We start from the raw sequence: 26,756 nt of genomic DNA, 5'->3' as shown, positions 1-26,756 counted from the left end.
GTTATACCTTTGAGAAGCTTTATTTAAAACATGGGGGCTTGCATAGAAACCAAGGCAGAAGCTACAAACTGGCATTCTTTCTGCTGTCCTCATCATGAATCTGGCCACTAACATTTTAATTTCCTGTCAGAATAAAAAGAAATGGAAGACCAAACATCTCACAATTGGTTTTCAAACCATAAACAGCTTTTACAAAATCTTTGAATATCTTTCTTCTGGTTCACTACTCTGAATTGTTGCCTGATATGAATAAATTTTAAGATGGAATTCTTCAGTTTAAATTGTAGACTATCCAAGGGCAGAGGTTGATAACTTTGATTTCTTTGTTATTTCCTAAGGAAAGTGCCTTTTATAGTTTGGTTACTGATGATTACTGCTTTCCATCTGTAACCAGGTCTGTGAGGTTTAGAAATATGGATGAAAGCATATCACTAGGTATATGGCTTCCCTAGGTAGCGGAGAAGTACTAGTTACATAATCTGTTTTCAGAAGCCTGAAACTGTTTCTAAAGAGTGAGTTAACCAAGATTTGAGAATCTTAGCTAGATTGAGAGAAGGGAGTAAATTTTTATATTTTGCAAAGAAGGAGTCACAGAAAAACACCCAAGAAGGTTAGTTGGAACAATTCTGAAACAGTAGAGAGAATTGTTTATCTGCTGTGAAGGTGGGAGAAGAGAATTCAGTGACATGTTGAAATTGGTGTGCATGTTTTCTTTTGGCTCTTTGGTTGCAACATAAATAGAATTTAACTAGTTACATAGGGAAGAATGAGGAGACTCTCACAGGGATTCAAACAGGAGCTATGGTTAGCGGCTTGGTGGAGCTCAGAGGTATGGGAGTGAGTGTTCTCAGGTTAAGGAGCTGCTGGGATCTTCAGCAGCATGAACTGGTAGGTCATCACACTTGTTATAATTGGTTGGTATAATGTTGGTATGTTGGTATAATGTAGCCATATTCCAAATGCTGCTCTGCTTATGCAGCATACACATAACCTGCTGTGGAGTTTCCAGCTCCTTGCCATAATAGCTGTTCTATTCCAGCTTCCAGAACTCAGCTGCAAATTATTTCCATGTTTCTTGGTTTAAATTCCCCAAAGAGTATATGATTAGGCAAGCCTGTTGGATCGCATATGATTGGACCAGGCCTGTGACTAGCTTTCTTTGGCTCAAGAGTCAAGCCCCTGTTCAAGTGTCCAAGTAGAATCATACAATGTAAAATGTGTAGGTGGTGGGGTCCCTGGATAGTGGTGGAAGATGGGGGTTGGAGCAGCATCAGCAGAGGAGGAAAAGTTTGGTGGTCCTAGTATATGTTTAATGGAGCTGAAACTTAAACAAGGCAATTTGATACCAGGTCTGTCTTCCTATACCCATACATGTTATATACTAAATCTTGCACTGCAACTGGGGATATAATGGTAAGGAACCAGATGGGGTCTCTGCTCTCTCTGAGCTATAATATAGTGGGAAAACGTATTAATCAAGTAATTAACATTATGAATATATAGATCCAAACTGAAATCAGTACACTAAAAGAAAGAACCACTGGTCTGTGAAAGAGATCAGTAGGCTGACTCAACAGATATGTTAGGGAAGGCTTCCTGGAGAAAGTGACATAAGCTGAGAACTGAAGAATAAGTAGGAATCAATTAGATGAAAGGAAAAAGACGCATTTTTAGAGTGAACAGCATGTGGAAAGATCTTGGAAAGGAACATGGATGTTCAGGGAACTGGAGATAATTGAGCATGGCTAGAGCTCAGAGATTGGATGGGAGGAGGCCATGGCCAAAGAATATAGGATATAGGGTAAGAATTTTGATCTTTACTTGAAAGACTACGCAAATCTCAAGGATTTAAGGCAAGGGGTGACATAATCAGATTTGCATTTTGAAAATATTTTGTCTGAAGTGTGGAGGATGTATTGGAGGAGACTAGAGGGAATGTTGGGTGAATTTCAGGTAGACACTTGCTGAAGCCAAGCAAAAAATTATGGTAACTTGGCCTAAGGTGGTAGTAGCAGGAGTAGAAAGACCTGAAACAGATCCAAGAGACATTTAAGAGGTAAATTTGGATTTGGTGATGGCCTAGTAAGCTTTCTATTGTCTAGGATAGAAAATACTGGAAAAAGACCAGCCTTAGGAGAGCAAATCATGAGTTCAGTCTTGGACATGGTGAGTTTGACTTGTATTTAAGACATGCAAGTGCAGATTTTGAGTAAGCAGTTGGCTAATAGGGTATGGAACCAGAGTCATTGGCATAGAGATTTAATTGAAATTGTGGATGTGGGTAAAATTGCCTAGGGTAAAGAAAATAAAATGAAAAGAATGTGGTGGGCTCAGTGGAGAACTATTTCATGGTTGGGCAAAGAATGATAGGCCAGCAAAGAAAAAGCCGAGTTAATTATGGCTAGCGTGCTGAGTAGAGGAGAATTTCTGGCAACCACTGAGGGCATTTTGGAAGTTGATGACTGTGGATTCCTGTCTACCCTGCAGTGTGTCTCTGCAAATGGCACTTATTTGCATGAGTGCAAAGACAGGGAAAACTGATGGTGAGGATGACCCAGGCTTAGGTTTTCCTAAACATAACTCATGAAAAGACAGAGGGCCAGAGGATTCAGCCATGTCATATAATTTACCAGGTTTTTTTTTTTCAGTATAGGAAAAGTTTTTAAAATTTTAAATAATTTTGAGAAACATATTTTGTGCATAAACATTTGTTCCCATTTCAAATATTTATTTTGGGTGAATTCCCTCAAGAAGAATTAACAAAGAGAAAGAATAATTTTCAGGCTTTTTGACGACATTGCAAATTTGTTTATAAACAGATTGCCCTAACGTTGTTTACGTTGGACAGTGGGCATTCTAATGCTTATTTTTATTTTTTTAAGTTTTTTCTTTAGATGTTTCTAAGAAGCTACTTTATTCATTTATTTTTATTGAAGTATAAGTTTCAGATGTACAATATAATGATTCAGCAATTCTATACTCAGTGCTCATCACCATAAGAATACTTTTTTTCCCATAAGAATACTTTTAATCTCCTTTATCTACCCATCCCCTCACCCACCTTCTAATTTTTATTTTATTTTTTTGCATTTTGACAGACAAAACAAATGTACTGCCCCAATTCTTGTTTTTTGTTACTCTTTTTCAATTGCTTTGTAGCTTGAGTAATTTTCTTTGGTTAAGGTAATTAGCTTATGCGTGTGAGAATGCCTTACCATTGTTTTTGCACATTAATGAAAACTTGTTTGGATTTTGAGTCCATGGGTCATCAGCATTTCCCCTCTCAAACAGGTAAATGTAGGATTCCATTTTTTTTTTATTTTTTTAATTTATTTATGATAGAGAGAGAGAGAGAGAGAGAGAGGCAGAGACACAGGCAGAGGGAGAAGCAGGCTCCATGCACCGGGAGCCCGATGTGGGATTCGATCCCGGGTCTCCAGGATCGCGCCCTGGGCCAAAGGCAGGCGCCAAACCGCTGCGCCACCCAGGGATCCCGGATTCCATTTTTTTAAAAGATTTTATTTATTCATGAGAGACAGAGAGAGAGAGAGAATGAGGTAGAGACACAGGCAGAGGGAGAAGCAGGCTCCATGCAGGGAGTCTGAGGCGCGACTTGATCCTGGGACTCCAGGATCACGCCCTGGGCTGAAGGCGGTGCTAAACCACGGAGCCATGTGGGCTGCCCTGATTCCCTTTTTTAAAAAAGACTTTATTTATTTATTAGAAAGAGCGTGCAAGCACAAGCAGAAGGAGAGGCAGAGGGAGAAGGAGAAGCAGGTTCCCCACTGAGCAGGGAGCCCAATGCGGGGCTCAATCCCAGGCCCCTGAGATCATGACCTGACCTGAAGGCAGACACTTACCCAACTGAACTACCCAGGCCCCCCTGTATGATTCCATTTTATTCTGAATTTTAATGGTATAGACAAATCTGAGAGCAGAGTGCTAAAAAGTAGGAAGTGCAATGATCTGAAGTGAAGAATGTGTGGAAAGAAAGCCAATGTTGCCAGAATGGAGAGAGGAATAGAGAAAGTGAGAGAATGAGTGCTAGGGGTCAAAGATAGTACAGGGTCCAATAATAAGAGACGTATAGGCCAGTGTGAGGATTCTGCATTTCATCTTGAGTGAGATGAGAACCACTGGACGGTTTTGGGCAAGGGAGTGATATGATCTAATTTACATTGTAAGGAGATCACACTGTTGAGGATGGAGCCCTCAGGGCCCATGGAAACAAAGGCCTCTTCCCCTGTTTGTTCTCAGGTGGTTCGTGGACAGAAGTGGGGTATAAAGGAGATGTGAAGTGGAGATTGTGAGGAGATACAAACAAGCCCTTGTAGACCAGTTGTTTTTTTTAGTGATGTTTAAATCAAGAGGCCTGAAGAAGATGCTGCAGCCACTGTCCCATCAGGTTAAGGCCCAGCGTACTGAAGGCAGGAAGCGGCCTTGGCTTGAGTCTTTGGCCACCTCTCCTTGGCCAGAATTGAGAAAGGGTGTGTGTGTGTGTGTGTGTGTGTGTATGTAGAACTAGACAGTTAGCTATCTCTTTCCCTCTAATTTTCTCTTGGCCTCCCCTCTTCAACTCCTTCTAAGGGTCTTCTCTTGGGCCAAGTATCCAGCAGATACCGAAGGATCTTTTGGTCACTTTATGCCTGTTCTCACTCCCACTCATACAGAATGTGAGAGAAGGGTTCCCAGAACAGAGTTTTTGGCTTCTTATGTTCAAATGATATCAGCCCACTCATTACACAATTTTGATTAGATATGAAGTTTATCATATATTTTCTTGAGTTTCTCATTGGTCACAAATCTTGTTTCTGTCCTTTTTAGAATTGTTCATATATTTTTTGAATGCCATGACCTTACACTTAAAATCTTATTCTCGGGCAGCCCGGGTGGCTCAGCGGTTTAGCACCTGCCTTCAGCCCGGGACGTGATCCTGGAGTTCCGGGATCGAGTCTCACATCGGGCTCCCTGCATGGAGCCTGCTTCTCCCTCTGCCTGTGTCTCTGCCTCTCTCTCTCTCTCTCTCTCTGTCTCTCATGAATAAATAAATAGAATCTTAAAAATAAAATAAATAAAATCTTATCCTTTTTACCAGTTTGGCTTTACCTTATTTAGTACTTCTAATTCTTGCTACCAGGTAACCCATGAACTTTGTTTGGAATGGTCTGAAGAGCCCATGGTAATTTGCAGTTGCCCTACTTATTGGTTCTATTTTAGTCAATATGAACTCTTAGCCTCCTTTCTCCTTGTTTACATTAAGAATGTCCTTGCTAAACCAGACCCTTATGATTTCCCTTATTACTTTAGGCTAGTCTAAAGCAACAGAAGGATTTGCTGAATTTATATATCGTTCCTGAGGCCTGGGGCTTTGGAGGAACAGTTACAATTGACCACCTCTGGAGAAGGCTTCGAACATTTTGAGTTCCCAGGGAGAGCTGTGTGTGCCTGGGGCTTCTGAGAAGGCATCTATTAATTTACTATTTACTGGGCACCAGTTATGTTCTAAGTGCTGCATTTAGAGGTTGCATTCCGTAGGTACTTAAGATATGGTTCTTAACGAGACCAAAGTCTGATGGATGAAGATTGACTTTTCAACAATGATTGTTTCATATAATTAAAGGTGGTCTGATTTATATATAAGGTGCAAAAAGTAGACTGGGAAACATTTGGTAGAAGTCAGAGAATCTTAGGTAGATATATTTTCATCTTGAGGAAGAGGTGATCCAGGATGGAGTAAGTAGAAGGCACAGTATGGGTAATAACTGTGAGATAAGACACAGGCACCTCGTAGACCCCTACAATATCTCAGAATGGCTGGTGTATAAGGGTGAAGGTGGCTTCCTAGGATAGAGGGTTGGAGAGACTGGCTGAGGAAAGCCAATTATGTCCTACTGAGGCTTTTGAATTTATTCTGTGGACAAAAGAGAACATTGAAACATTTTAAGCAGGGTTGTATTATGATCAGATTCTCATTTTAAAAGATAACTTTGGCAGCAAACGTTTGCAGAGAGACTACCTTGAGGACTATTGCAATACTTCATATCAGGGGAGGGCCTTAATCCATGCAGCGAGGGTTAGTGGCTGGGGTTAGGAGTAGGAAGAGATTCTGCAGAGGTAGTGAGGAGGTGGGTGGGAGAATGGGATGTAAATAAAGGATGGATTCCAGGGGGGTGTGGGCAGTGCAGTCAGTTGTGAGTGTCCACTCCTGGTTTTGGCTCAGATCATGGTCTTGGTTGTGAGATTGAGTCCTGTATCGGGCTCTGTGCTGAGCATGGGGCCTGCTTAACTTTCTCTCCCTCTCCTCTCACTCATGTTCTTTCTCTCCCTCTCTCAGACAAACAAATAAACAAACAAACAAACAAATAAATAAATAAATCTTAAAAAAAAAAAAAAAAGAAAGGATAGATTCCAGAAGTTTTAAGAAGGTAGAACTGAAACAACATGGAGGGGTATTTGATGCGGGTGATGAGAAAAAGGAAGGAGGAAAATGTGGAGGAAACATGAGTTTAGTTTCAAATGCTGGAATTTATGGTGATTGGGGGACCTCCAGCTGGAGATGTTCCACAGGTAGCCAAATATTTGAGGGCATTACTCAGGAAGTTCATTTGTAAAGGTGGTCAGTGCAAACAACTTCAGCACAAAGTTCCTCGAATCTTTGATTTTAATGAGCTTTCCCAGGCTTCACTTTACCAAATCACCTCCACACCCATGTCTGGATCTTACCATCATTTTCACCTACTCTAAACTGGAAGAATTAAAGTCCAGTATGACAGTTTGAGCACTGGTTACTCCTATTTTCCAGTTCCCTATTGCTTTACAGTCATATCTTTTTTTATTTTTCTTTTGTGTCACTGAAACTTCATATCACCTTATTTCTTTTACTCCTGGTCCACCAAAACATTGTATTATTATTTCTTTTTCTATCTAGTCTAGACCATAAGGCACAAAGCATTAACTTTTTAGTATGTACAGTGCACCCATTCCCTTGCTTTCTGCTGTATCCATTCTGCATACTCTTAGTGTTGGATTTGGGTTGCTGGGTGCTAAATAGAAGCAATTCATAGACAGAGCCCACCACAAATGTGGGATTCCAGTAAGTCCCTCGGCACCTCTGTATAATATTTTTGCTTGTCCCTGGCCAGGTTTCTCTTCAAAAATCTGTAGCACATTCCAGACTTTCACCACCTTCTTCATGTCTCCTTCCACAGTGACACCTCGTTTCACAACTCAGTTAACAGATGGTCTTACTCTCGATTTTAGAGACAAAATTGAAGGGAACATGTCTGACTCCATCAATGATCCAAGCCCACACCTTGAAATGTATCCCTGCCTGCACTTACACTTCTTCTGGCCACAGAGGAGGAAATAATTCAAGGGTGTTAGTATTCAAAGATCATTCTGTGTTCACATGATCATTATTATTTCAATCATCCTTTTCTCTAATCTCTCTCTGTTGGCACTTGCCTTCTACATGCTCAAGTGATCTTCATCTTAAAAAAAAAAAAAAACCCTTATTTGAACCTTCATTTCCCTGCGGCTGCCAATCCCTCTCCAGTTACGACAGATTAGTGAATGTTTATAATTTTTTTTTACCTCTAAATCAGGGTTTTCCAACTTCAACACTATTTTGGGCCTGATAATTCTTTGTGGGGGCTGTCCTGTGCATTGTAGGATGTTTAGCAGCATCCCTGCTCTTTACTACTTATATGCCAGTAATACTCCCCTTTCCCCAGTTACGACAACCAAAAATGTCTGTAAATCTCTGTTATGGGGGAGGGGCAAAATTGTTCCAGGTGAGATAAAACTCGTAACTCTTGTTGTTTGAGTAGGCATGAGCAAAGAGACTCTGAAAAGATGTAACAGCATCTTATTAAATAGAAGAGAATATAACTGATTGTGCTACTAGAGTGACAATGGCCAAAAATATTGTTCTGTTAAGAAGTGAGGCTGACCAGAGACCCAATAGTGCACACAGAGAGAGGGTATGAAAAATGTTCTGGGGAATATTCAAAATGGACATTGAGAGATTGTGTGACTTCAGGTTATTGAAACTTATCTGCTGCAAAGCACATACTAGTGAATTTCATTAATTCCTTCTCATGAAGATGACTTCTTTCTGAAATATTTTGTGTATTAAGTTAGTAAACTGAGTAACTCATTACCATGTATGATGGAAGCGTAGTGACAGGGTTTGAAGAGAATAGAAACGTATGCCCTTTGAACTGTGGTCAAATTTGAAATTATGTTCATATATTTTAATGATATTTACATATAGCAAGATATTAAAGTTTTTATCTGTTTTGAAAGAAGGCTATGAGTTATGATACAAATTAGGGAGTGTTATTCTTTAAGACAGAAAGGGAAAAAAATGACAGTTCCCTTAAGCACAGGGAGTGCTTTCTTCATTTCAGCATGCCCAGCACTGACTAAGGGCTACCCTTGGATTCAGCTCTCTAAGTTGTTTCCTGATGGTGGACAACATAGGAAACTGCATTAGCAAAATCAGAATGTCTGTTGTGGAACTAGAAGACAAGGTGGTTCCAGCATGGCCTTGAGCTCTGTATTTTATTTCAAAATGCTATCTATGTTGTAAAAATTTCCTGAGATTCTTAAGACCTAGTGACATGATGCCCTGGAAAGATATTTTATCAATTATTTTAATTTGTTGAATGCTTGCTGTGTTTCAAACTCTAAGCTGTAATCAGGAAAATATCTCAAATTCTCCCATAAGTGTAATGATGCCAGCTCATCCTGGCTCACAAGAACCAATTTTCCACCTCTCTTCCCAACTCTCTTTTTGGTGACTGGAATCAGCCATGATAAGAGTATTTACAGGAATGAATCAAAACATTCCACAATTCAGGGCTTTACTTTTTTTTTTTTTTTTTCCCAGAGAACTGCATTACTAGCATACCACTGCAGATAGAGGTCTTTTTTCTTTCACCTGAATCTGAAGCTCAGAAAAGTAATTTTCTAAATGAATTTAACTTTGAGTTCACACATGAGTTCTTGGGTGGCAAGGCACAATATTTATTAATATAAGAGAATCCTTTATTTTTCTACTAAAATGGTAGACTCAAATGGTAGACAATTGAATTTTGGTTCTTCATAGAAGATTCAATATCCTTGTGAATTATATTCTCTTTTTAAAAAATTTTCACTGTGCATAACAGGTTATAGTGAAAACATTTTGATTTTCCTTTGTCTCTCTTACCTTTCGCACTGAGCATAGATGGATCATGGTTCGTAGTCTTTGAAACTGGATTTTGGTATATATTAGAATACTATTTTTCATCATACTTGGTTTTCTAACAAATACATTATTTGCAAACATTTGCAAAATGTTCCCAGCTTTTAATTGACTAAACTCTATGCTATTACTAATCAGTCCTATTATCTTTTTTTTTTTTTTTTTTTTTAGTCCTATTATCTTGAACAAGTTTTCAGTTATCTAATGGGGGTGGATGCCACCAGGGACCTCTAAGATCATTGCCTTTCATGCCAGCATGAAGACTCTTATGCTTCTAAAAATTAGAATATGTCATACTGTTAAAATACTAACACGGACTGTAAGTCCTAAGTAAAGTAAGACACAGCCTCAAAAGTGAAGTTTGTTATTTATCATATGAGGAAGTTTTTATTTTGTTTTGAAAGTTTCAGAATCTGAAGCTGAGGGAATTCTACTGTGAAGGAAACCCATTGTTCCTGATGAAGCCAGTTAATGCTATACAACAGGAGGATGCCTGGAGTCTACAGGTGAAGCCTTACATCATTTACATAGGTTTTCAAACTAAAGCCATGATTTAAGTTTTAAGGAGTTCTCTTTTAAAGCCTTATTGCAAGCTGGCAAATGATTACTGCAGCCGTAGTCCATTGGCAGTGTGGATCCTAGACATAATTTCTGACTTGCTTACAGAATCCAATGTAATCTCGGTTTCTAGGGCGACCAAATTTGGAGAAATGGAGACCTTTTGTTAATGAAAAGAAAAGAGAGGAATTTGTTTTCACTTTAACCTACCAAGTATTTTCTTCAGTATTATCTAAGGATGTATTTGATTAGTTCTTACCAGGGTCTTTGCCTCTTCCATCCTATTTTCACTTGTCCCAATTTCTAGTGGATGAATGAATATCATCCAGAAATCATGTTAATTTTGGTCAGATAAATTGATGATATTAAAAGATGGAATAGAAAAGCATATTTAAAGGATTTTCTTTGTGTGTTTTTGGTGATAGATGAATTAAAGATTGCAGATCTTCCCACATTTGAGTCTCCATCATGAATTTGGACTTTTCAGGTTCTAAGTACTTAATAGGAATTAACTAATTTAGTCATCTAATAAACTTAAAAAGGGTAGTACCATTATTGTCCCCCTTTTACAGATAAACTGAGACCCAGATAGATTAAATAACTTGTCTAAGTTCACAGAGCTAGTAGGTGTTGGGATGATAAAGCTCACCGAAGCAGCTGATCTTCAGATTCCATGCTCAGAAAGCTCCCTTGTCTCAGAAGGATGCTGCTAGTAGGTGAGGGAAAAGGAAATAGAGGTAGTCCCTTCCTGGAAGGAGTTCTGGTTCATGGAGGGGACTGAATGGTCAGTTAACCCAACATGGCAGTGGTCTCATTGGGAGCCCTTGAGGTCAAGAATGTTGTCCTGTGGCTGGGATAGAGATGCAGAGTAAGAGAGCAGTATTTCTTTCCTCATTTTTAGAATTGTGAGGACCCAGGAGCACAAGCATTTTATACACACGCACACACGCACACACACAAACACAGTTGACTCTTGAACAACCCAGGGGCTAGGAGCGCCAGCCCCATGCAGTCAAAAATCCATGTATAACTTTTTGACTCCACCAAAACTTAACTACTAATAGCCTAAGGCATAAATACACATAACAAATAGGTGTTAATGTACATATGTATTATGTACTGAATTCTTACAAGAAAGCGAGCTAGAGAAAAACTGTTAAGAAAATCATAAAGAAGAGAAAATACATTCATAGTACTATACTGTATTGAAAAAATTCATTGTCTCTGGAAACTAGAGGGGCTTAACACCATGAGTTTTTAAAATGTTTTGTTTTGGCGCATTGTGAGTTTTTACAGTCAGTGGAGCTTAACACCCCAACTTTAAAAATTATCAGCTTGGCTCTGGGAGAGCCTAAGGGTGATAAAAAACTGAGTTCTTACCCTTAAAGAGACAGCATAATAAACAGCTCCAATGATACAGCATAGAAATGGCAGTTTGACAAACACTTGAGGTATGGGAGAGAGATTTGTTTACTAATCTCAGAGATTGTGCAGGAGGGGCAAGGATCTTTGGGAGACTTCTCTAAGAACAAAAGAGCTGGAAGTCTCTATTTCCTACCCACTCCTCAGCCTAGAATACAAACACATGTAGGAAACAGCAGAGTGTGAACACTCCAGCTAGCTTGCTAACAATGTGCCCCACACAAACTGAACAGGAGCAAGAAAAAAAATTAATAAAAAATGAGTTTAGCTTAAGGAAACTCAGCAGCACCATCAAGTGTAATAACATTCACATTATAGGGATCCCAGAGGAGAAAAGAGAGAAAGGAGGCAGAAAATTTATTTGTGGAAATAATAGCTGACAGCTTCCCAAATCTGGGGAAGGAAACAGAGATCCAGGAGGCACAGAGAGTCCCCAGCAAAATAAACCCCAGGAAGCACACCAAGAACATTGTATTTAAAATGGCAAAAAGTAATGATAAAGAGAGAATTTTAAAAGCAGCAAGAGAAAACAGTTACATAAATACCATAAGACTATGAGCTGATTTTTCAGCAGAAACATTGCAGGCTAGAAGAGAGTGGTATGTTATATACAAAGTATGGAAAGAAAAAAACCCTGCAATCAAGAATATTTTATTCAGCATGGCTATCATTCAGAGTAGAGGAAGTGATAAAGAGTTTCCAAGGCAAACAAAAGTAAAAGGAATTCATCACCACTAAACCAGCCTTGTAAGAAATGTTAAAGGGGTTTTTTTGAGTGCAAAGGAAAGACCATAAGCAAGAGTAAGAAAGGTAGGATGGATAAAAGCAGTAAAATTAAGTTTATCTATAAAAATCAAAAGATTTATTAAATCAAAGTATATAAAAAAAAGAAAAAGTAAAAAAAAAACCCCAAAGTATGTAAAGTATGACACTATGTAGGAAAAATGTGGAGAGGACAGGAATAAATATTTAGTGCTTTTAAGATGAATTAAACTTGTGACTATCAACTTAATATAGATTGTTACATGTACAATATGTTATATATAAACGTATGGCAACAACAAAACAAAAAACTGGTAATAAATATGCAAAAAATTAAGGAATCTAAGTATATCACTAAAGAAAGCTAACAAACTATGAGAGGAGAGCAAGACAAGAAAGGAACAGAACTATAAAACAACCATAAAACAAGTAACAAATGTCAATAAGGACATATCTATCAACATTTAATTTGAATGTAAATGGACTAAACATTCCACTCAAAAGACATAGTGTGTCAGAATAGATAAAAAAGCAAGACCTATCTATATGCTGCGTACAAGAGACTCATTTCAGACCTAAAGAGACATGCGGATTGAAAATGAAGGGATGGAAGACTACTTATCATGCAAATGGAAGCAAAAAGAATGCCATGGTAGCAGTACTTATATCAAACAAAATAGACTTTATTTATTTATTTTTTTTTAACGTTCAAAAAAATTTATTTATAAAAAATACAATGGGATAAGTTTATGCTGAGAAACACAGAAATAAATACAGTTGAAGAGAACAGAGCAACTCTACATTGATACATTGGCACAAACAGGAAGCAAATGCTACCCAGACCTGACTGCAGGCCGACTTTGTACACGCTCCTTTAGAAACCCCACTCGGGAAAGCTCTGGTCAGTTCAGGTAAGAGAATGAGTACACATATAATCACAAATGCACACGGATCAGGACTTTATTTAAAGATTAGCAAACAATACTGTGGAGACTTCGGTATGTAAATCACAAAATAGACTTTAAAACAAAGGCTGTAACAAGAGACAAAGACATGTATAATAATAAAGGGGACAATCCAAAAGAAGACAGCAATTATAAATATTTATGCACTCAATGTGAGAGCACCCAAATAAAACAGCTATTAACAAACATGAAGTAATCAGTAGTAATACAATAATACTAGGGGACTTCAACACTCCACTTATTTCAGTGGACAGATCATCCAAACAGAAAATCAACAAGGAGAGAATGGCTTTGAATGCTATGTTGACCTGGATGGATCTAACAGATATATTCAGAACACCCCATCCTAAAATAGCAGAATACCCATCCCTTTAAAGTACACATGAAACATTCCCCAGAATAGATTGTGTTAGTCCACAAGAGAAGTCTCAACAAATTAAATAAGATTGAAGTTATACCATGCGTCTTTTCCAATCACAATACTATGAAACTAGAAATCAACTACAAGAAAAATCGAGAAAGAACACAAATGCATGCATGTTAAATAGCATGCCAATAAACAGTGAATGGGCAATAAATCAAGGACAAAGTAAATAAATACATGAAGACAAATGGAAATAAAAACACAGTGGTCCAAAACCTTTGGGATACAGCAAAAGATGTTTTAAGATAGAAATTTATACAATACAGGCCTACCTCAAGAAGCAAGAAAAATCTCAAACTAACCTTACATTTAAAGAAGAACCAAAAGAAAAAGAAGAACAACAACAAAAATACCAAAACAAGCAAGAAAGAACAAACAAAACCCAAAGCAGTAGAAGGAAGGAAATAATAAAGATTAGAAGAGAAACAAATGGAATAGAAACCAAAACAAACAAAAAAAGAAAAACCCAACCAACTAACCAAACAAAACCCATAGAATAGATCAATGAAACCAGGAGCTGGTTCTTTGAAAAGATCAACAACATTGATAAATCTTTAGCTAGGGTCAGAGGGGGAGAGAGAGAGAGAGAGAACGAGAGAAAGAAAGAGAGAGAAAGGACTCAAGATCAGAAATGAAAAAGAATAAATAACAACAAACACCACAGAAATGCAAAGGATTATAAGGGAATAGTAGGAAAAATTACATGCCAACAAATTGGACAATCTAGAAGAGATGGAGAAATTCCTAGAAACATAACCTCCTAAAACTGAATCTGGAAGAAACAAAAATTTGAACAGACCGATTATCAGTGATGAAATTGAATCAGTAATCAAAAAACTCCCAACAAACGAAAGTCCCAGGTCCAGATGGCTTTACAGGTGAATTCTACCAAACATTTAAAGAAAGTTAATATCTATTCTTCTCAAGCTATTCAAAAAAATGGAAGAGTAGGGAAAGCTTTCAAATTTATTCTATGAGGCTAGCAATACACCGATACCAAAGCCAGATCAAGAAACTACAAAAAAATTAACTACAGGCCAATACCTCTGATGAAAATAGATGCAAAAATAATCAACAAAATATTAACAAATTTGAATCCAAAAATACATTTAAAATTTCATTTACCGCAATCAAGTAGAATTTGTTCTTAAGATGCAAGAACGGTTCAATATTTGGAAACCAATAAATGTGATACATCATATCAACAAGAGAAGGGATAAAAATCATATGATTATTTCAATAGATGCAGAAAAAAGCATGTGACAAAGTATAACATCCATTCGTGATTAAAAACCCTCAACAAAATAGGTTTAGAGGGAACAAACATCAACATAAAAAAGGACATATATGAAAAACTCACAGTGAACAGTACACTCACTGGGGAAAAACTGGTTACTTTTCCCCTAATATCATGAACAAAACAAAGATGTCCACTCTGACCACTTTTATTCTTCATGGTACTGGAAGTCCTAGCTTCAGCAATCAGACAATAAACGAAATAAAAGGCATCCAGATTGGTAATAAGGAAGTAAAGTCTTCCCTATTTGCAGATGACATGATACCATATATAAAAAGTCCTAAAGACTCCACCAAAAAACTACTATAACTGATAAATGAATTTAGTAAATTCATAGGATACAAAATCAATATATTGAAATCTGTTGCATTTCCATACACTAATAACAAAACAACAGAAAAGGAAATTAAGTAAACAGCTTTATTTATAATTGCACCAAAAATAATAAAATACCTGGGGATATACTTAACCAAAAAGGTGAAGATTTGTATTCTGAAAACTATAAAACATCGATAAAGTAGACTGAAGATGACACAAACAAATGGAAAGAGAGTTCATGCTCATTTAATATTGTTAAAATGGCCATACTACCCAAAATGACCTACAGAATGCAGTCCCTATCAAAATACCTACTGTGTCTTTCACAGAACTAAAACAAATGATCCTAAAATTTGTATGAAACCACAAAAGACCCCAGAAAGCCAGATCAAAACTAGAGGAATCTCAATTCCAGATCTCAAGATACACTACAGATCTCAAGATATACTACAAAGCTGTAGTAATCAAAACAGTATAGGACTGGCACAAAAAGACACATAGATCGATGGAATAGAATATAGGGCCCAGAAATAAACCCGTGATTATATGGTCGACTAATCTACAACAAAGGAGGCAAGAATATAAAGGGGAAAAAAGGTCTCTTCACCAAATGCAGTTGGGAAAAGTGGACAGCTACATGCAAAAGATTGAAACTGGAGCACTTTCCTACAGCATACATAAAAATAAACTGATAATGGATTAAAGACCTAAATGTGAGCCATGAGCCATAAAAATCGTAGAGGAGAGCATAGGCAGTAATTTTTCTGACATTTTTTAGATATGTCTCCTAAGGCAAGGGATACAAAAGCAAAACTAAACTATTGGGACTACATCAAAATAAAAACTTTCTGCACAGCAAAATCAACAAAACAAAAAGCCTACTAAATTGGTGAAGATATTTGCAAACAATATATCTGAAAAGGGGTTAAATCTGTCCCCCCCCCAAAAAACCCTAATACAATTCAACACCAAAAGAACAAATACTCCAATTAAAAATGGGCAGAAGACATGAACAGACATTTTTCCAAAGAAGACTTCCAGATGGCCAACATACAAATGAGAAGATGCTCAACATCTCTAATCATCAGGGAAATGCAATCCAAAACCACAACGAGATATTCCCTCACTCCGATCAGAATATCTAAAATCAAAAACACAAGAAGCAACATGTGTTGATGAGAATGTGGAGAAAAAGAAACCCTGTGCACTCTTGGTAGGGTTGCAAACTGGTGCAACCACTGTGGAAAACAGTATGGAGGTTCCCCAAAAACTTAAAAATAGAGTTACCAGTGATCCAGCAATTCCACTACTAGGTATTTTCCCAAAGAATACAAAAAACCTAAATCAAAGAGATATACGCACCCCCATGTTTACTGCAGCATTATTTACAATAGCCAAATTATGGAAGCAACCCAAGGGTCCATTGATAGACGGGTGGAAAAAGATGTGAGATATATGTACACGCATGCATGCACGTGTGCACATACACACAGAGAAATATTCAACCTTAAAAAATGAAATCTTGCAATTTGCAACAACACGGATGGATCTAGAAGACATAATGCTAAGTTAAATAAGTCACTTAAAAAAGGACAAATATTACATGCTATCACTCATATGTGGTTGCCAGAGGGGAAATGAGTTGGGAGTGAGTGAAATGGGTGAAGAGGATTAAGAGTACACTTACCGTAGTGAGCTCTGAGTAATGCATAGAATTGTTGAATCACCTTATTGTACACATGAAAGTAGGATAAACACTATATGTTAATCATACCAGAGTTTTAAAAATAATAAATAAATAATAGAAGGAAAGAAAGAGAGAATTCTGCATATAATTGGACCCACACAGTTCAAAAGGGTCAATTGTACTTAGTAGAAATAATGATTTTTACTTATATTAATGATTTGGGTAGTTTTGAAAGCATCTCTAAGAGTTTTTTTTCTTAGAAAGCTGCCAAATTTATTACACATTTCATATTTGTACTTAAAGTAAAAGTTATTTCTAGTGGCTATTTGGTTAACATTACTGATACAAATTATTTTTTTTTAAATTTTTATGATTTTTAAAAAATTTTTTTGGGATCCCTGGGTGGCGCAGCGGTTTGGCGCCTGCCTTTGGCCCAGGGCGCGATCCTGGAGACCCGGGATTGAATCCCATATCAGGCTCCTGGTGCATGGAGCCTGCTTCTCCCTCTGCCTATGTCTCTGCCTCTCTCTCTCTCTCTCTCTCTCTCTCTGTGACTATCATAAATAAATAAAAATTAAAAAAAAATTTTTAAAGTACTCTCTGCACCCAACGTGGGGCTCAAACTCACAACCCTGAGATCGACAGTCACATGCTCCTCCACAGACTAAACCAGCCAGGTGCCCCTGATTTAAACTACTTGATCTGTTAAAGAATTGCAGAGCTTTGATTTAAGCTATGCCTTGGTTAAGATTTTTCAAAACTTTTCTTCAACTCAAACATTTATGAGCTAAAATTTAATGTTTATGACTAGATTATAACAAAATATTAACCAAAGTATACTGCACCAGTAAATGCTGGATTAAGAGTTTTACTCGTGTTATCTGATTTAATTCTCTGAATCCTATGTGATAGTATTAGAAAAAAAATCTCTATTTTACAGATGTAGTATCCAAGGGTAGAGAAGTAAATGAGGACTTGGTCAGATAGGGTCACACAAGTAATAAGTCACAGAGCCAGGATTTGTACCTATTTACCTGTCCGGCTCTAAGAATCTTTGCTCTTGATGATGTTTCAGTACCTGTCATATACACAGTAGCATTCGATCTTGCAACAGTTAGCTTTCCTTCTAAGCTTCATGTTTTTTTTACATTTTATAATTTTTAATACTTATATAATTTGCATATAGATAATTCTATAATAAAAATCACATGTAAGGAAAAATAAAAGAATTTGGCTGAAACTGATTTTAATATATGATAGTTTAAGCCTAGGAATAATCTCTGACCTATATATAGTTAGCTGACAAATATTCTTACAAAATAGCATATAAATTATTCAAAAGGAAAAACATTTATTTATAAAAGATTTCTTGACCTTTAAATCACAGTAGAATTAGGCCATCATTAAGTTGTCTGTTCTCAAAAACTGCATTGCCTACATCTTTTAAGAGGTGTCCTAAAACATATCATTGGTCCTGCCAATAGTATCTTACTTTATATATACTAGCAGTTCCAAGTAATAACTTTATGTTTCAGTGGTATATATGTTATTCTTCCAAAGTAATGTATTGGCAGCAAGTAGGAGAAGAACATAATTAATGGGTAATGTAAGAGTTGTCAAGAGACATATCAAGTGCAACAAACATGTTTGGTTCCAGAAACTATAGATGGAAAAAGTGAACTGTATGAATTGTGACCTATTTATAGGTCCCATGTATTTCAGCAAATTTTTCTAACATCTGCTGTTTGGGGGAGTGAATCCTTATTTATTTTCTGCTTTATAGTGAGAACCTAGCCGTTGAGTTCTAATAGCTAAAAACTTACCTCTAAAATCAGTATTTATTCTGACGATAGACCGTGCTCTGTGTAAGTAGTTAAAAAAAGGGATTTGATAATAGATGTCTAATTTAGGAGCCTTGGTAATATTACTGTGAAAGAGTAATTTTTTTTCAGAAAGGATGACCTTATTAACTATCCATGAGGAAGAGCTGAAGTGGATAGGAGGCTCTGCTGCTGAAGGATTTAAGGAGCCCACGCTTAAGGCTGTTTGCTGTAGAAAGGCAGCTTTCTCAGCCTCTTGGTAAATGGGAGGGATCGAGTAATACGGGACACGGAGAAGCAGTTTATAGAATTTTGTTGTTATGTTTTAAGATTTTAATTGGGGTGGATGAATGAAGATTATGTATGTACCTAAGTATGTATATATCCCCAAAGATTCCTATTCGAGCCTACTGTGGACTATTTAATACCAGAGAGAAAAAAAAAAAATACCAGAGAGAAATCTTTCACTTTGACCAGAAAAACAAACAAACAAAAAAACCAGTTCCACATACTATTAAAATTCATGCAGTGTTTTCGTGTAACATTTACACAGGACTTCCATGCTACCGGCACAAATAATGAGGCTCATATAGCGGAGTAAATAAAATGTTTATTTTGTTTCATTCGTGAAGATCTAATTTTATGCATTATATAGTATTTTACTTTTTTATATATAGTATTTTACTTTAGGATGATGATACTGTCGATGGTCCTTGCAAAAGTGACTTTGTATTTTCTTACCACCCCTTTTGTTATTTAATATTAGAATTATTAGCTAAGGCGAAGTTTCTAGGCATGGCTGTGGATAGTTTTAATTCAGAGATTACAGATTGAATTCAGAGATTTGGGTGATACAAATCCGTACTCTTTACCAATATGACTCTATTCAGGTACTCACTGCTCACTGCAGTAGGTAACTTAGACCAGCACATCTTAAAGGTCAACAGGCACACCAATTGATTGCCTGGGGAACCTTTTTAAATTGCAGATTCTGGTTCAGGAGGTCTGGAGTGTAGCTGGAAGTCTGCATTTCTTTTCTTTCTTTCTTTTCTTTCTTTCTTCCTTCCTTTCAGATTTATTTGAGAGAGAGAGAGAGTGAGCAAGAGAGGGTGCCATGGAAGGGCAGAGGGAGAGGAAGGAAAGAAGCAGACTCCCACTGAGCATGGAGCCTGGTATGGGGCTCAGTCTCAGGACCCTGAGATCATGACCTGAGCCAAAATCAGGCATCAGAAGCTTAACCGTTCTAGCCATCCAGGCACCCCAGGAAGTCTGCATTTCTAATAGGTTTTGAGATAATGCAGATTCTATTGGTCCGTGAGTTACAGTTGAAGTAGTAAGAATTTAGACGTTAATAAATATGACAGATTCAATTTTTGAGTCCAGTCTGAATATTTGTACAGTCCTTGTTTATTTTAATGAGAGGAACAGAATTTGAATCTAAGCTTTAGTAATGTAAATTAATAATTTGGATTCCTGTATTTAAGAGACCTAGAAATATTGAAACAGAAGTAACTTATTTTTCTTATATCATTGAAAACTGTAATGCCAGTTTCTGGCAATATAATTTAATATATATTATATTTCACACATATATTATATATATATTATATATTTCTCTATATATGAAAACTAACAGAAACTGTGAAAAATAGCCCCAGAGTGCAAATTAGTGAAATGAGAATCATTGTAATATGAAACAGTTATCTTGAAAATAATCTGAGCAACCGTATTTTTTTAAATCTAGGAAATAACATCAAGATTTATAATGAATGAGCTAGAAGGAAAGAGTCCTTTCATAATGCAAGCCATACAAAGGCACCCACAGGTCAGAAACATAATCTCTCAGAGAAGAAAATGTGCAATATGTGGAAAGTACTTTTTAACAATATGGCTGGAATGTGTTGAATTTGTTCCTCCACCAAAGGTAAATGGTGTTCTTTGTGTGAATAGAGCATAAGACCGTCTCTTATTCTTTGTCCTTATCTAAGTCAGCCAGTACTAACTAGATTTTTATCTAAGAACTGACTTCTCTGATAGTATAATGGTTTTTAATTGAGCTTTATTGAGATATAATTGACACATAACATTGGGTAAGTTTAAGGTTCATGTAAAACACATCGATTTGGTACATTTATAAATTGCAAAATCATTACCACCATAGCTGTTTTTTTTTGTGGTGAGAACACCTAAAATTCACTAAATTATCCACATTTAAGTAATATGAAACAGTATTATTAACTAATTACCATATTGTGCATTAGACTTGTAAATCTTATGGCTTGAAGTATATACCCTTGGACCAATATGTCCCCATTTCTCTCATCTCAACCAACTACCACTTTACTATATCTCTGAGTTTGTCTTTTTTTAGATATTATAAGTGATATTATATTTTAAGTGTTATTATAAAGTATTTGTCTTTCTCTATCTGACTTAGCTTACTTAGCAGAATGCCCTCAAGATCCATCCAAGTTGTGGGCTTCTGGGTGGTTCAATCAATGAAGCATCTGCCTTTGGCTCAGGTCATGATCCCAGGGTCCTGGGATGGAGCCCCTGCATCAGGCTCCCTGCTCAGCGGAGAGTCTGCTTCTCTCTCTCCTTCTGCCCCTCCCCTCTGCTCGTGCTCTGTCAAACAAATAAATAAATGAAGTCTTTTTAAAAAATCAATTTAAGTTGTAGCGAATAGCAAGATTTCCTTTCTTATGGCTGAATAATATTCCTCTCTGTTTGTGTATCACATCTTTTTTATCCATTCATCCACTGACAGACACTTAGGCTATTTCCATGTCTTGACTATCATGAGTAATGCTGCAATGCATGCAGATATCTCTATGAGATCCTGATTTTAGTTTCTTTAGATATATACTTAGAAGTAGGATTCTTGGATCATATGGTAGTTTTATTTTTAATTTTTTGAAGAACATGCATACTGTTTTTCATAGCGGCTATACTAATTTACACTCCCACCAACAGTGCATTAGAGTTCTTTTCCCCCCATATTCTTGCCAACACTTATCTCTTATCATTTTAAGAGTTATTATTCTAACTGGTGGAGTGATATCTCACTGTGGTTTTGGTTTGCATTTCCCAGATGATTAGTGATGTTGAGCATCTTTTCATGTACCTGTTGTTCATTTGTATGTCTTCTTTGAAAAAATGTCTATTCAGTTCTTCTACCCATTTTTTAATTCAGTTATCGATTTTTTTTTTGCTGTTGAGTTATATGAGTTCTTTATATATTTTGGATGTTAATCCTTTATCAGATGTATAACTTATAAATATTTCCTCTCATTTCATAGGTTATCTTTTCACTTCATTGAGTTTCTTTTGCTGTATAGAAGCTTTTTAGTTTGGTGTAGTACCACTAACTTATTTTCCCCCTGTTGCTTGTGTTTTTGGTGTCATATCCAGGAAGTCACTGCCCAAGAGCAAGGTAAAAAGGAAGTTTTTCCTTTATGTTTTTTTTCTGGGATTTTAACAATTTCAGTTCTTAAATTTAAGTCTTTAGTCCACATTGCGTTTATTTTTATGAGTTGTCCAATTCCATTCTTCTACGTGTAATTATCCAGTTTTTCCAGCACTGTTGAAGACACTCTTCCTTCTCCATTGAGTATTCTTGCTTGCTTGTCAAACATTAGTTGACCATATATGTGAGGGTTTATTTCTGGGATCTAGGTTTTGTTCCATTGGCCTAAGTGTTTTTATGCCAGTACTGTACTCTTTTGATTACTGTAAGCTTTATAATATGGTTTGAAATAAAAAAACATGATGCGTCCAGCTTTGTGCTTTTTCTTTAGGATTCCTTTGGCCATTTGGGGTCTTTGTGGCTTCATAAAAATTTTAGGATTGTTATTTTCTATTTCTGTGAAAAATGTTATTGGAATTTTGATAGATATTGCATTAAATCTGTAGATGGCTTTGTGTAATATGGACATTTTAACAATATTAATTTTCTGACCAATAAACATAGGATATCTTCCCATTTGTTTGTGCCTTCAGTTTCTTTCATCAAAGTTCTAGTTTTCAGTGTAGAGAACTTTCACCTCCTTGGCTACATTTAGTCCTAGGAACTTTATTGTTTTTAACATGCTGGTGAATGAAATTGTTTCCTTTATATCTTTTTCAGACGTTTTGTTATCGGTATACAGAAACACGACTGTTTTTTGTATGTTGACTTTACTGAATGTATCGATTAGTGCTGGCAGGTTTCTGGAGGAGTCTTTAGAATTTCATCTGCATAATATCTCAGCATCTGCAAACATAGCCAGTTTTACTGCTTTCGTTTCTATTAGGGTGCTTTTTATTTCATTTTCGAGCCTGACTGCTCTAGCTAGTATTTTGGTACCGTGCTGAACACGAGTGTTGAGAATATAGAGAACTTTGCACAGTGCTTGGTACAAATTTTATTTCTGAGAAAGGCTGATGAATGATAAGACCTGGATTTGAAAACCAGCTCTTCCATTCTATTACATTATTATTATATCAAATGTACCTGAGAAAAAAATCTGACAGAGCTGCTGCCAATGAGGAATAAAATCATAGTAAAATAATGTTTGAAGAGAAATTTAGAAGTCAAAATCAGCTGGACCTGAAACGCTAAGAGAAAAAAGAGATTATCAGTAGAAAAATGAAAATAGAAATGTATGCTGGTTCTCAAGATGGGAGTAAATCTGTAATCCTGATTTCTTATGTAACTTATCTGTGAATTGTTCACATTACCATCTGGATTTGATTGTTACATTCAAGAGTCATTTCATGAGTATAACACATGGCATGGTACTTGGTAAAAGTTGTCAAAACACTCTGCTTTTCACTGGTCATGACATGAACACCTTGGAGAAGTTGCCATTGTTCATTTTTTCCCAGTGAATATCTTTTATCTTTCTTGGGGAAGATGTTCTTGCTCTTATAGATTTTTTTCTTAAAATCCTCTGATGAGGTGCTCATCTCATTTCAAGTAGAGAAGTTGCAACCTAATGATGGTGACCACATCCAATGTTTATTGGATGTTATTGTTATTACTGTGTCTGATATCATGCTAACCAAGTGTGTTGCCCTGGCATACTCAATTAATGTGCAAAATAACCTCATGACACCAGTGATAAATCCAACTTGCAGAGGAGCAAAGTACTTTGGCCCAGTTCACTGAGGCTGCTGAATAGAGGCTCTGCAGAGGAAACCCACATATGTGATTCCTTGCTTTTAACCAGACATGGTGGACCATCTTTCCTATGCCTTTCAACCCAGTTATTTCTCATTTGCTTCAACTGAATTCCTGGTGTTCATGTTAAAGAGCCTTATTCTGTCATAATTTATTTATCTACTCAAATTCATGATTTTTTTTCCTACTATGTATCAGGTACTTTACCAAGGGCTGGGAATATAGAGCTCCAGCCTTCAGGAGCTTACACGTTCCAAAGGAAGCAGGATAATAAGATGATTGGAATCTGATAAATTAGGCTTGATGACCAGCCCTGCCACTTAACCACCTGTGTCATCTTATTTTCCTCTTTGAGGCTAAACCTCCATTTGTAAAATTTTAATAATAACAGTAATAGTACATATCTCACAGGGCTGAGATGAATGATACATGAAGTACTGCCTAGGTGGTACTTAGCAACTTAGTAAAGGTAGTACATAGTAGGGGATCCCTGGGTGGCTCAGCGGTTTAGCTCCTGCCTTTGGTCCAGGGCATGATCCTGGAGTCCTGGGATCGAGTCCTGTGTCAGGCTCTCGGCCTGAAGCCTGCTTCTCCCTCTGCCTGTGTCTCTGCCCATCTCTCTCTCTCTATGTCTATAATCAATCAATAAATAAAATCTTTAAAAAATTGGAGAAGTTCTTTTTTTTCCAAAAAAAAAAAAAGGTAGTACATAGTAGATACTTCATAGCATAGATTTTTTTCTAAAAAGTTAAGGCCTTTAGATAAGAAAGAATTAATATGTTCTTGTTTAAATACAGTGATGGAAGAGTGCACAGGATGCTATGAGAAGTCATCTGTTTAAATAGGGATATTCTAAATAATAGTGAAAGGGAATATAAGGGAAGGGAGAAGAAACGTGTGGGAAATATCAGAAAGGGAGACAGAACGTAAAGACTGCTAACTCTGGGAAACGAACTAGGGGTGGTAGAAGGGGAGGAGGGCGGGGGGTGGGAGTGAATGGGTGACGGGCACTGGGGGTTATTCTGTATGTTAGTAAATTGAACACCAATAAAAAATAAATTAAAAAAAAATAAATAGGGATATTCTGTCTATCCTTGGGGTCTAGCACAGTGATTGTGCTTGGTACTTCAATACATAATACATGTTAAAATTATTTTAATAAGCATTGCTTGTAAATGTGCTTTGAGTGATAGGGAGGTATTAGAATAAAGAACCAGTGGACAAGTATTCTTGGTGATGGCAGTGCCTGTGCAAAGTTAGTGTTATGCAGGTAAGTTACACAACAAATGTGGGAAACTCAGAGAGCCTGAGGTATGAGAGACGAGGTTAGAGAGAGACTCAAGTGTGAGATCAGGATGGCTCTTGTGTGTGAAATTTGAACTTAATTTTGAAAGCAACTATATTGGTTTGTTACAGCTGCCATCACAAAGTGCCACAGACTGAGGGGCTTAAACAACAGAAATTTATTTTCTTTTCTGGAAGCTAGAATTGAGACCAAGGTGTCAGAAGGCTTGGTTTCTTTTGTGGCTTCTCTCCTTGGCTCATAGATGGCCATCTTCTCCGTGTCTTCACCTAATCTTCCTTTTACACATGTCTGTGTCCAAGTTTCCCCCTCTTATGAGCACACAGTCACATTGAATTACAGCTCACCATAATGACATCATTTTAACATAATTACCACTTAAGGGCCGTATTTCCAAATATAGTCACATTTGGAGGTACTGGGGGGTTAAGATTTGAACATATGAATTTCTGGAGGACACGTTTCAGCCCATAAGACCTACCTACAGTTGTTGAAACAATGGAGTAGCAAGATGACATTTTTTACTTTTTGACAAAGAGAGGTTGGAGCTGGTGAAGGGAATTTAAAGATTGTTTATGTGAGATACTTGAAACCAGGGGAATGAAGTTTGCTCAAGGGGACTTATGTGGTGAGGTGAGAAGGTCAGAGGACAGAACCCTTGAGGATGATAATATCAAAGTGGTGAACAAAAGCAGGAGTCAGCAAAGGGGAATGAGAAAATATAGTCAGGGAAGCAGTGAGGGCCAAAACCAGGTAGTGCAAGCACAGATTTTCTAGCTTTAAACACAGATGTGTGAGAAATAGGATTTTCTTACTTGTTCTTCTGCTGAACTTATCCTTGATTGGGCCCTCATTCTATTGAAAAAGTTATTTTAGTTAATTCCAAGTGTGGTAATTTTAGCATGTTTTTGGTCATAGTTTAAGATACAATCTTGATCATTCAAGATTTCCTTCTCCCTTTCTTCCTATATAATCCCACTTTTGGAACTCTTGAGTAATGTCCCATGTGGGCCATCCTCTGAGCTATATGGTCATCCTGTCAAGACCTCAGATGTTTTCCTATCTTCATGACGGTGTCTGCTGAGTTGCCCACTTCCCATTGACCTCTGCTTATCTCTCCTGTGCCCTGTCCCTTCTAGTTCTGACCCTGGAGTCCCTTTGTCCTGCTGGTCCTTTTCTACCACACTATTCTCTGAGATAATTTGGCTGTTCCTTTACTCTACTATGGGCTTAAGCATGAGTTGGTTAAAGGTGCTAAGTTCAGAGCTGAGGAGAAAAAAACTGGGCTGGAGAATTGGGAGAGGGAGATGGTATCCTTCATTAAATGTCATTGAATGGGAAGCAGATTGCATTGATCAAAAAGTGAATGGGAACACAGAAGTTAAGTCTACAAGTCTTGACAAATCTCCATGAAATATATAGGATAAAGGTAGGAGAGCAGCAATAGGATGTTTCCTAGAGGGTGAGGAAGGCTTGAGGAAAGATTTTGAGCTTGGGGAAATAGGTGCTGGATTGTAGATGCAGAAAGAGCTAGTAGAAGATGAAACTTTAAATTAGTCTGTTTTGTGTGCTAATTCAGGAAGGGTTTTTAATGTTTTGATTATGCACTGCCTACTTTAAGGAATTAATAGAGCTAGAATTTGGTTACCACATAATGAGCCTCATCTTTTTCATCACCCTTAAGAGATTGTGTAAGCCCAAAAGAGCCGATATGAAAATTTTTAAACAGCTAGAAAATGGATAGTGATGGTACTTTCCCACTTACAGTATGATTTGATTTTTTTCTTCA

At 37.0% G+C, this 26,756-nt stretch overlaps 1 protein-coding gene across 5 annotated transcripts in view; it reads left to right on the top strand.

Annotated features, from left to right (window-relative positions):
- LRRC69 (leucine rich repeat containing 69) overlaps window positions 1–26,756 on the top strand; it is a 90,016-nt gene that overhangs the window by 51,099 nt on the left and 12,161 nt on the right. For 3 of the 5 annotated variants that reach the window (XM_072803954.1, XM_072803952.1, XM_072803953.1), the window contains exons 6-7: window positions 9,655–9,756; window positions 20,248–20,427. In XM_072803954.1, coding sequence (XP_072660055.1) covers window positions 9,655–9,756; window positions 20,248–20,427 — 282 coding nt within the window. Of the gene's footprint in view, window positions 1–9,654; window positions 9,757–20,247; window positions 20,428–20,940; window positions 21,096–26,756 lie in introns of those variants that run through there. The other 2 variants (XM_072803955.1, XM_072803956.1) reach the window with 2 other exon arrangements.

Source organism: Canis lupus, chromosome 28, assembly GCF_048164855.1.
Source record: "Canis lupus baileyi chromosome 28, mCanLup2.hap1, whole genome shotgun sequence".
Taxonomy (NCBI): Eukaryota; Metazoa; Chordata; class Mammalia; order Carnivora; family Canidae; genus Canis; species Canis lupus.
Note: the sequence above shows the minus strand (reverse complement) of the source record. Positions and strands in the feature narration are given on the sequence as shown.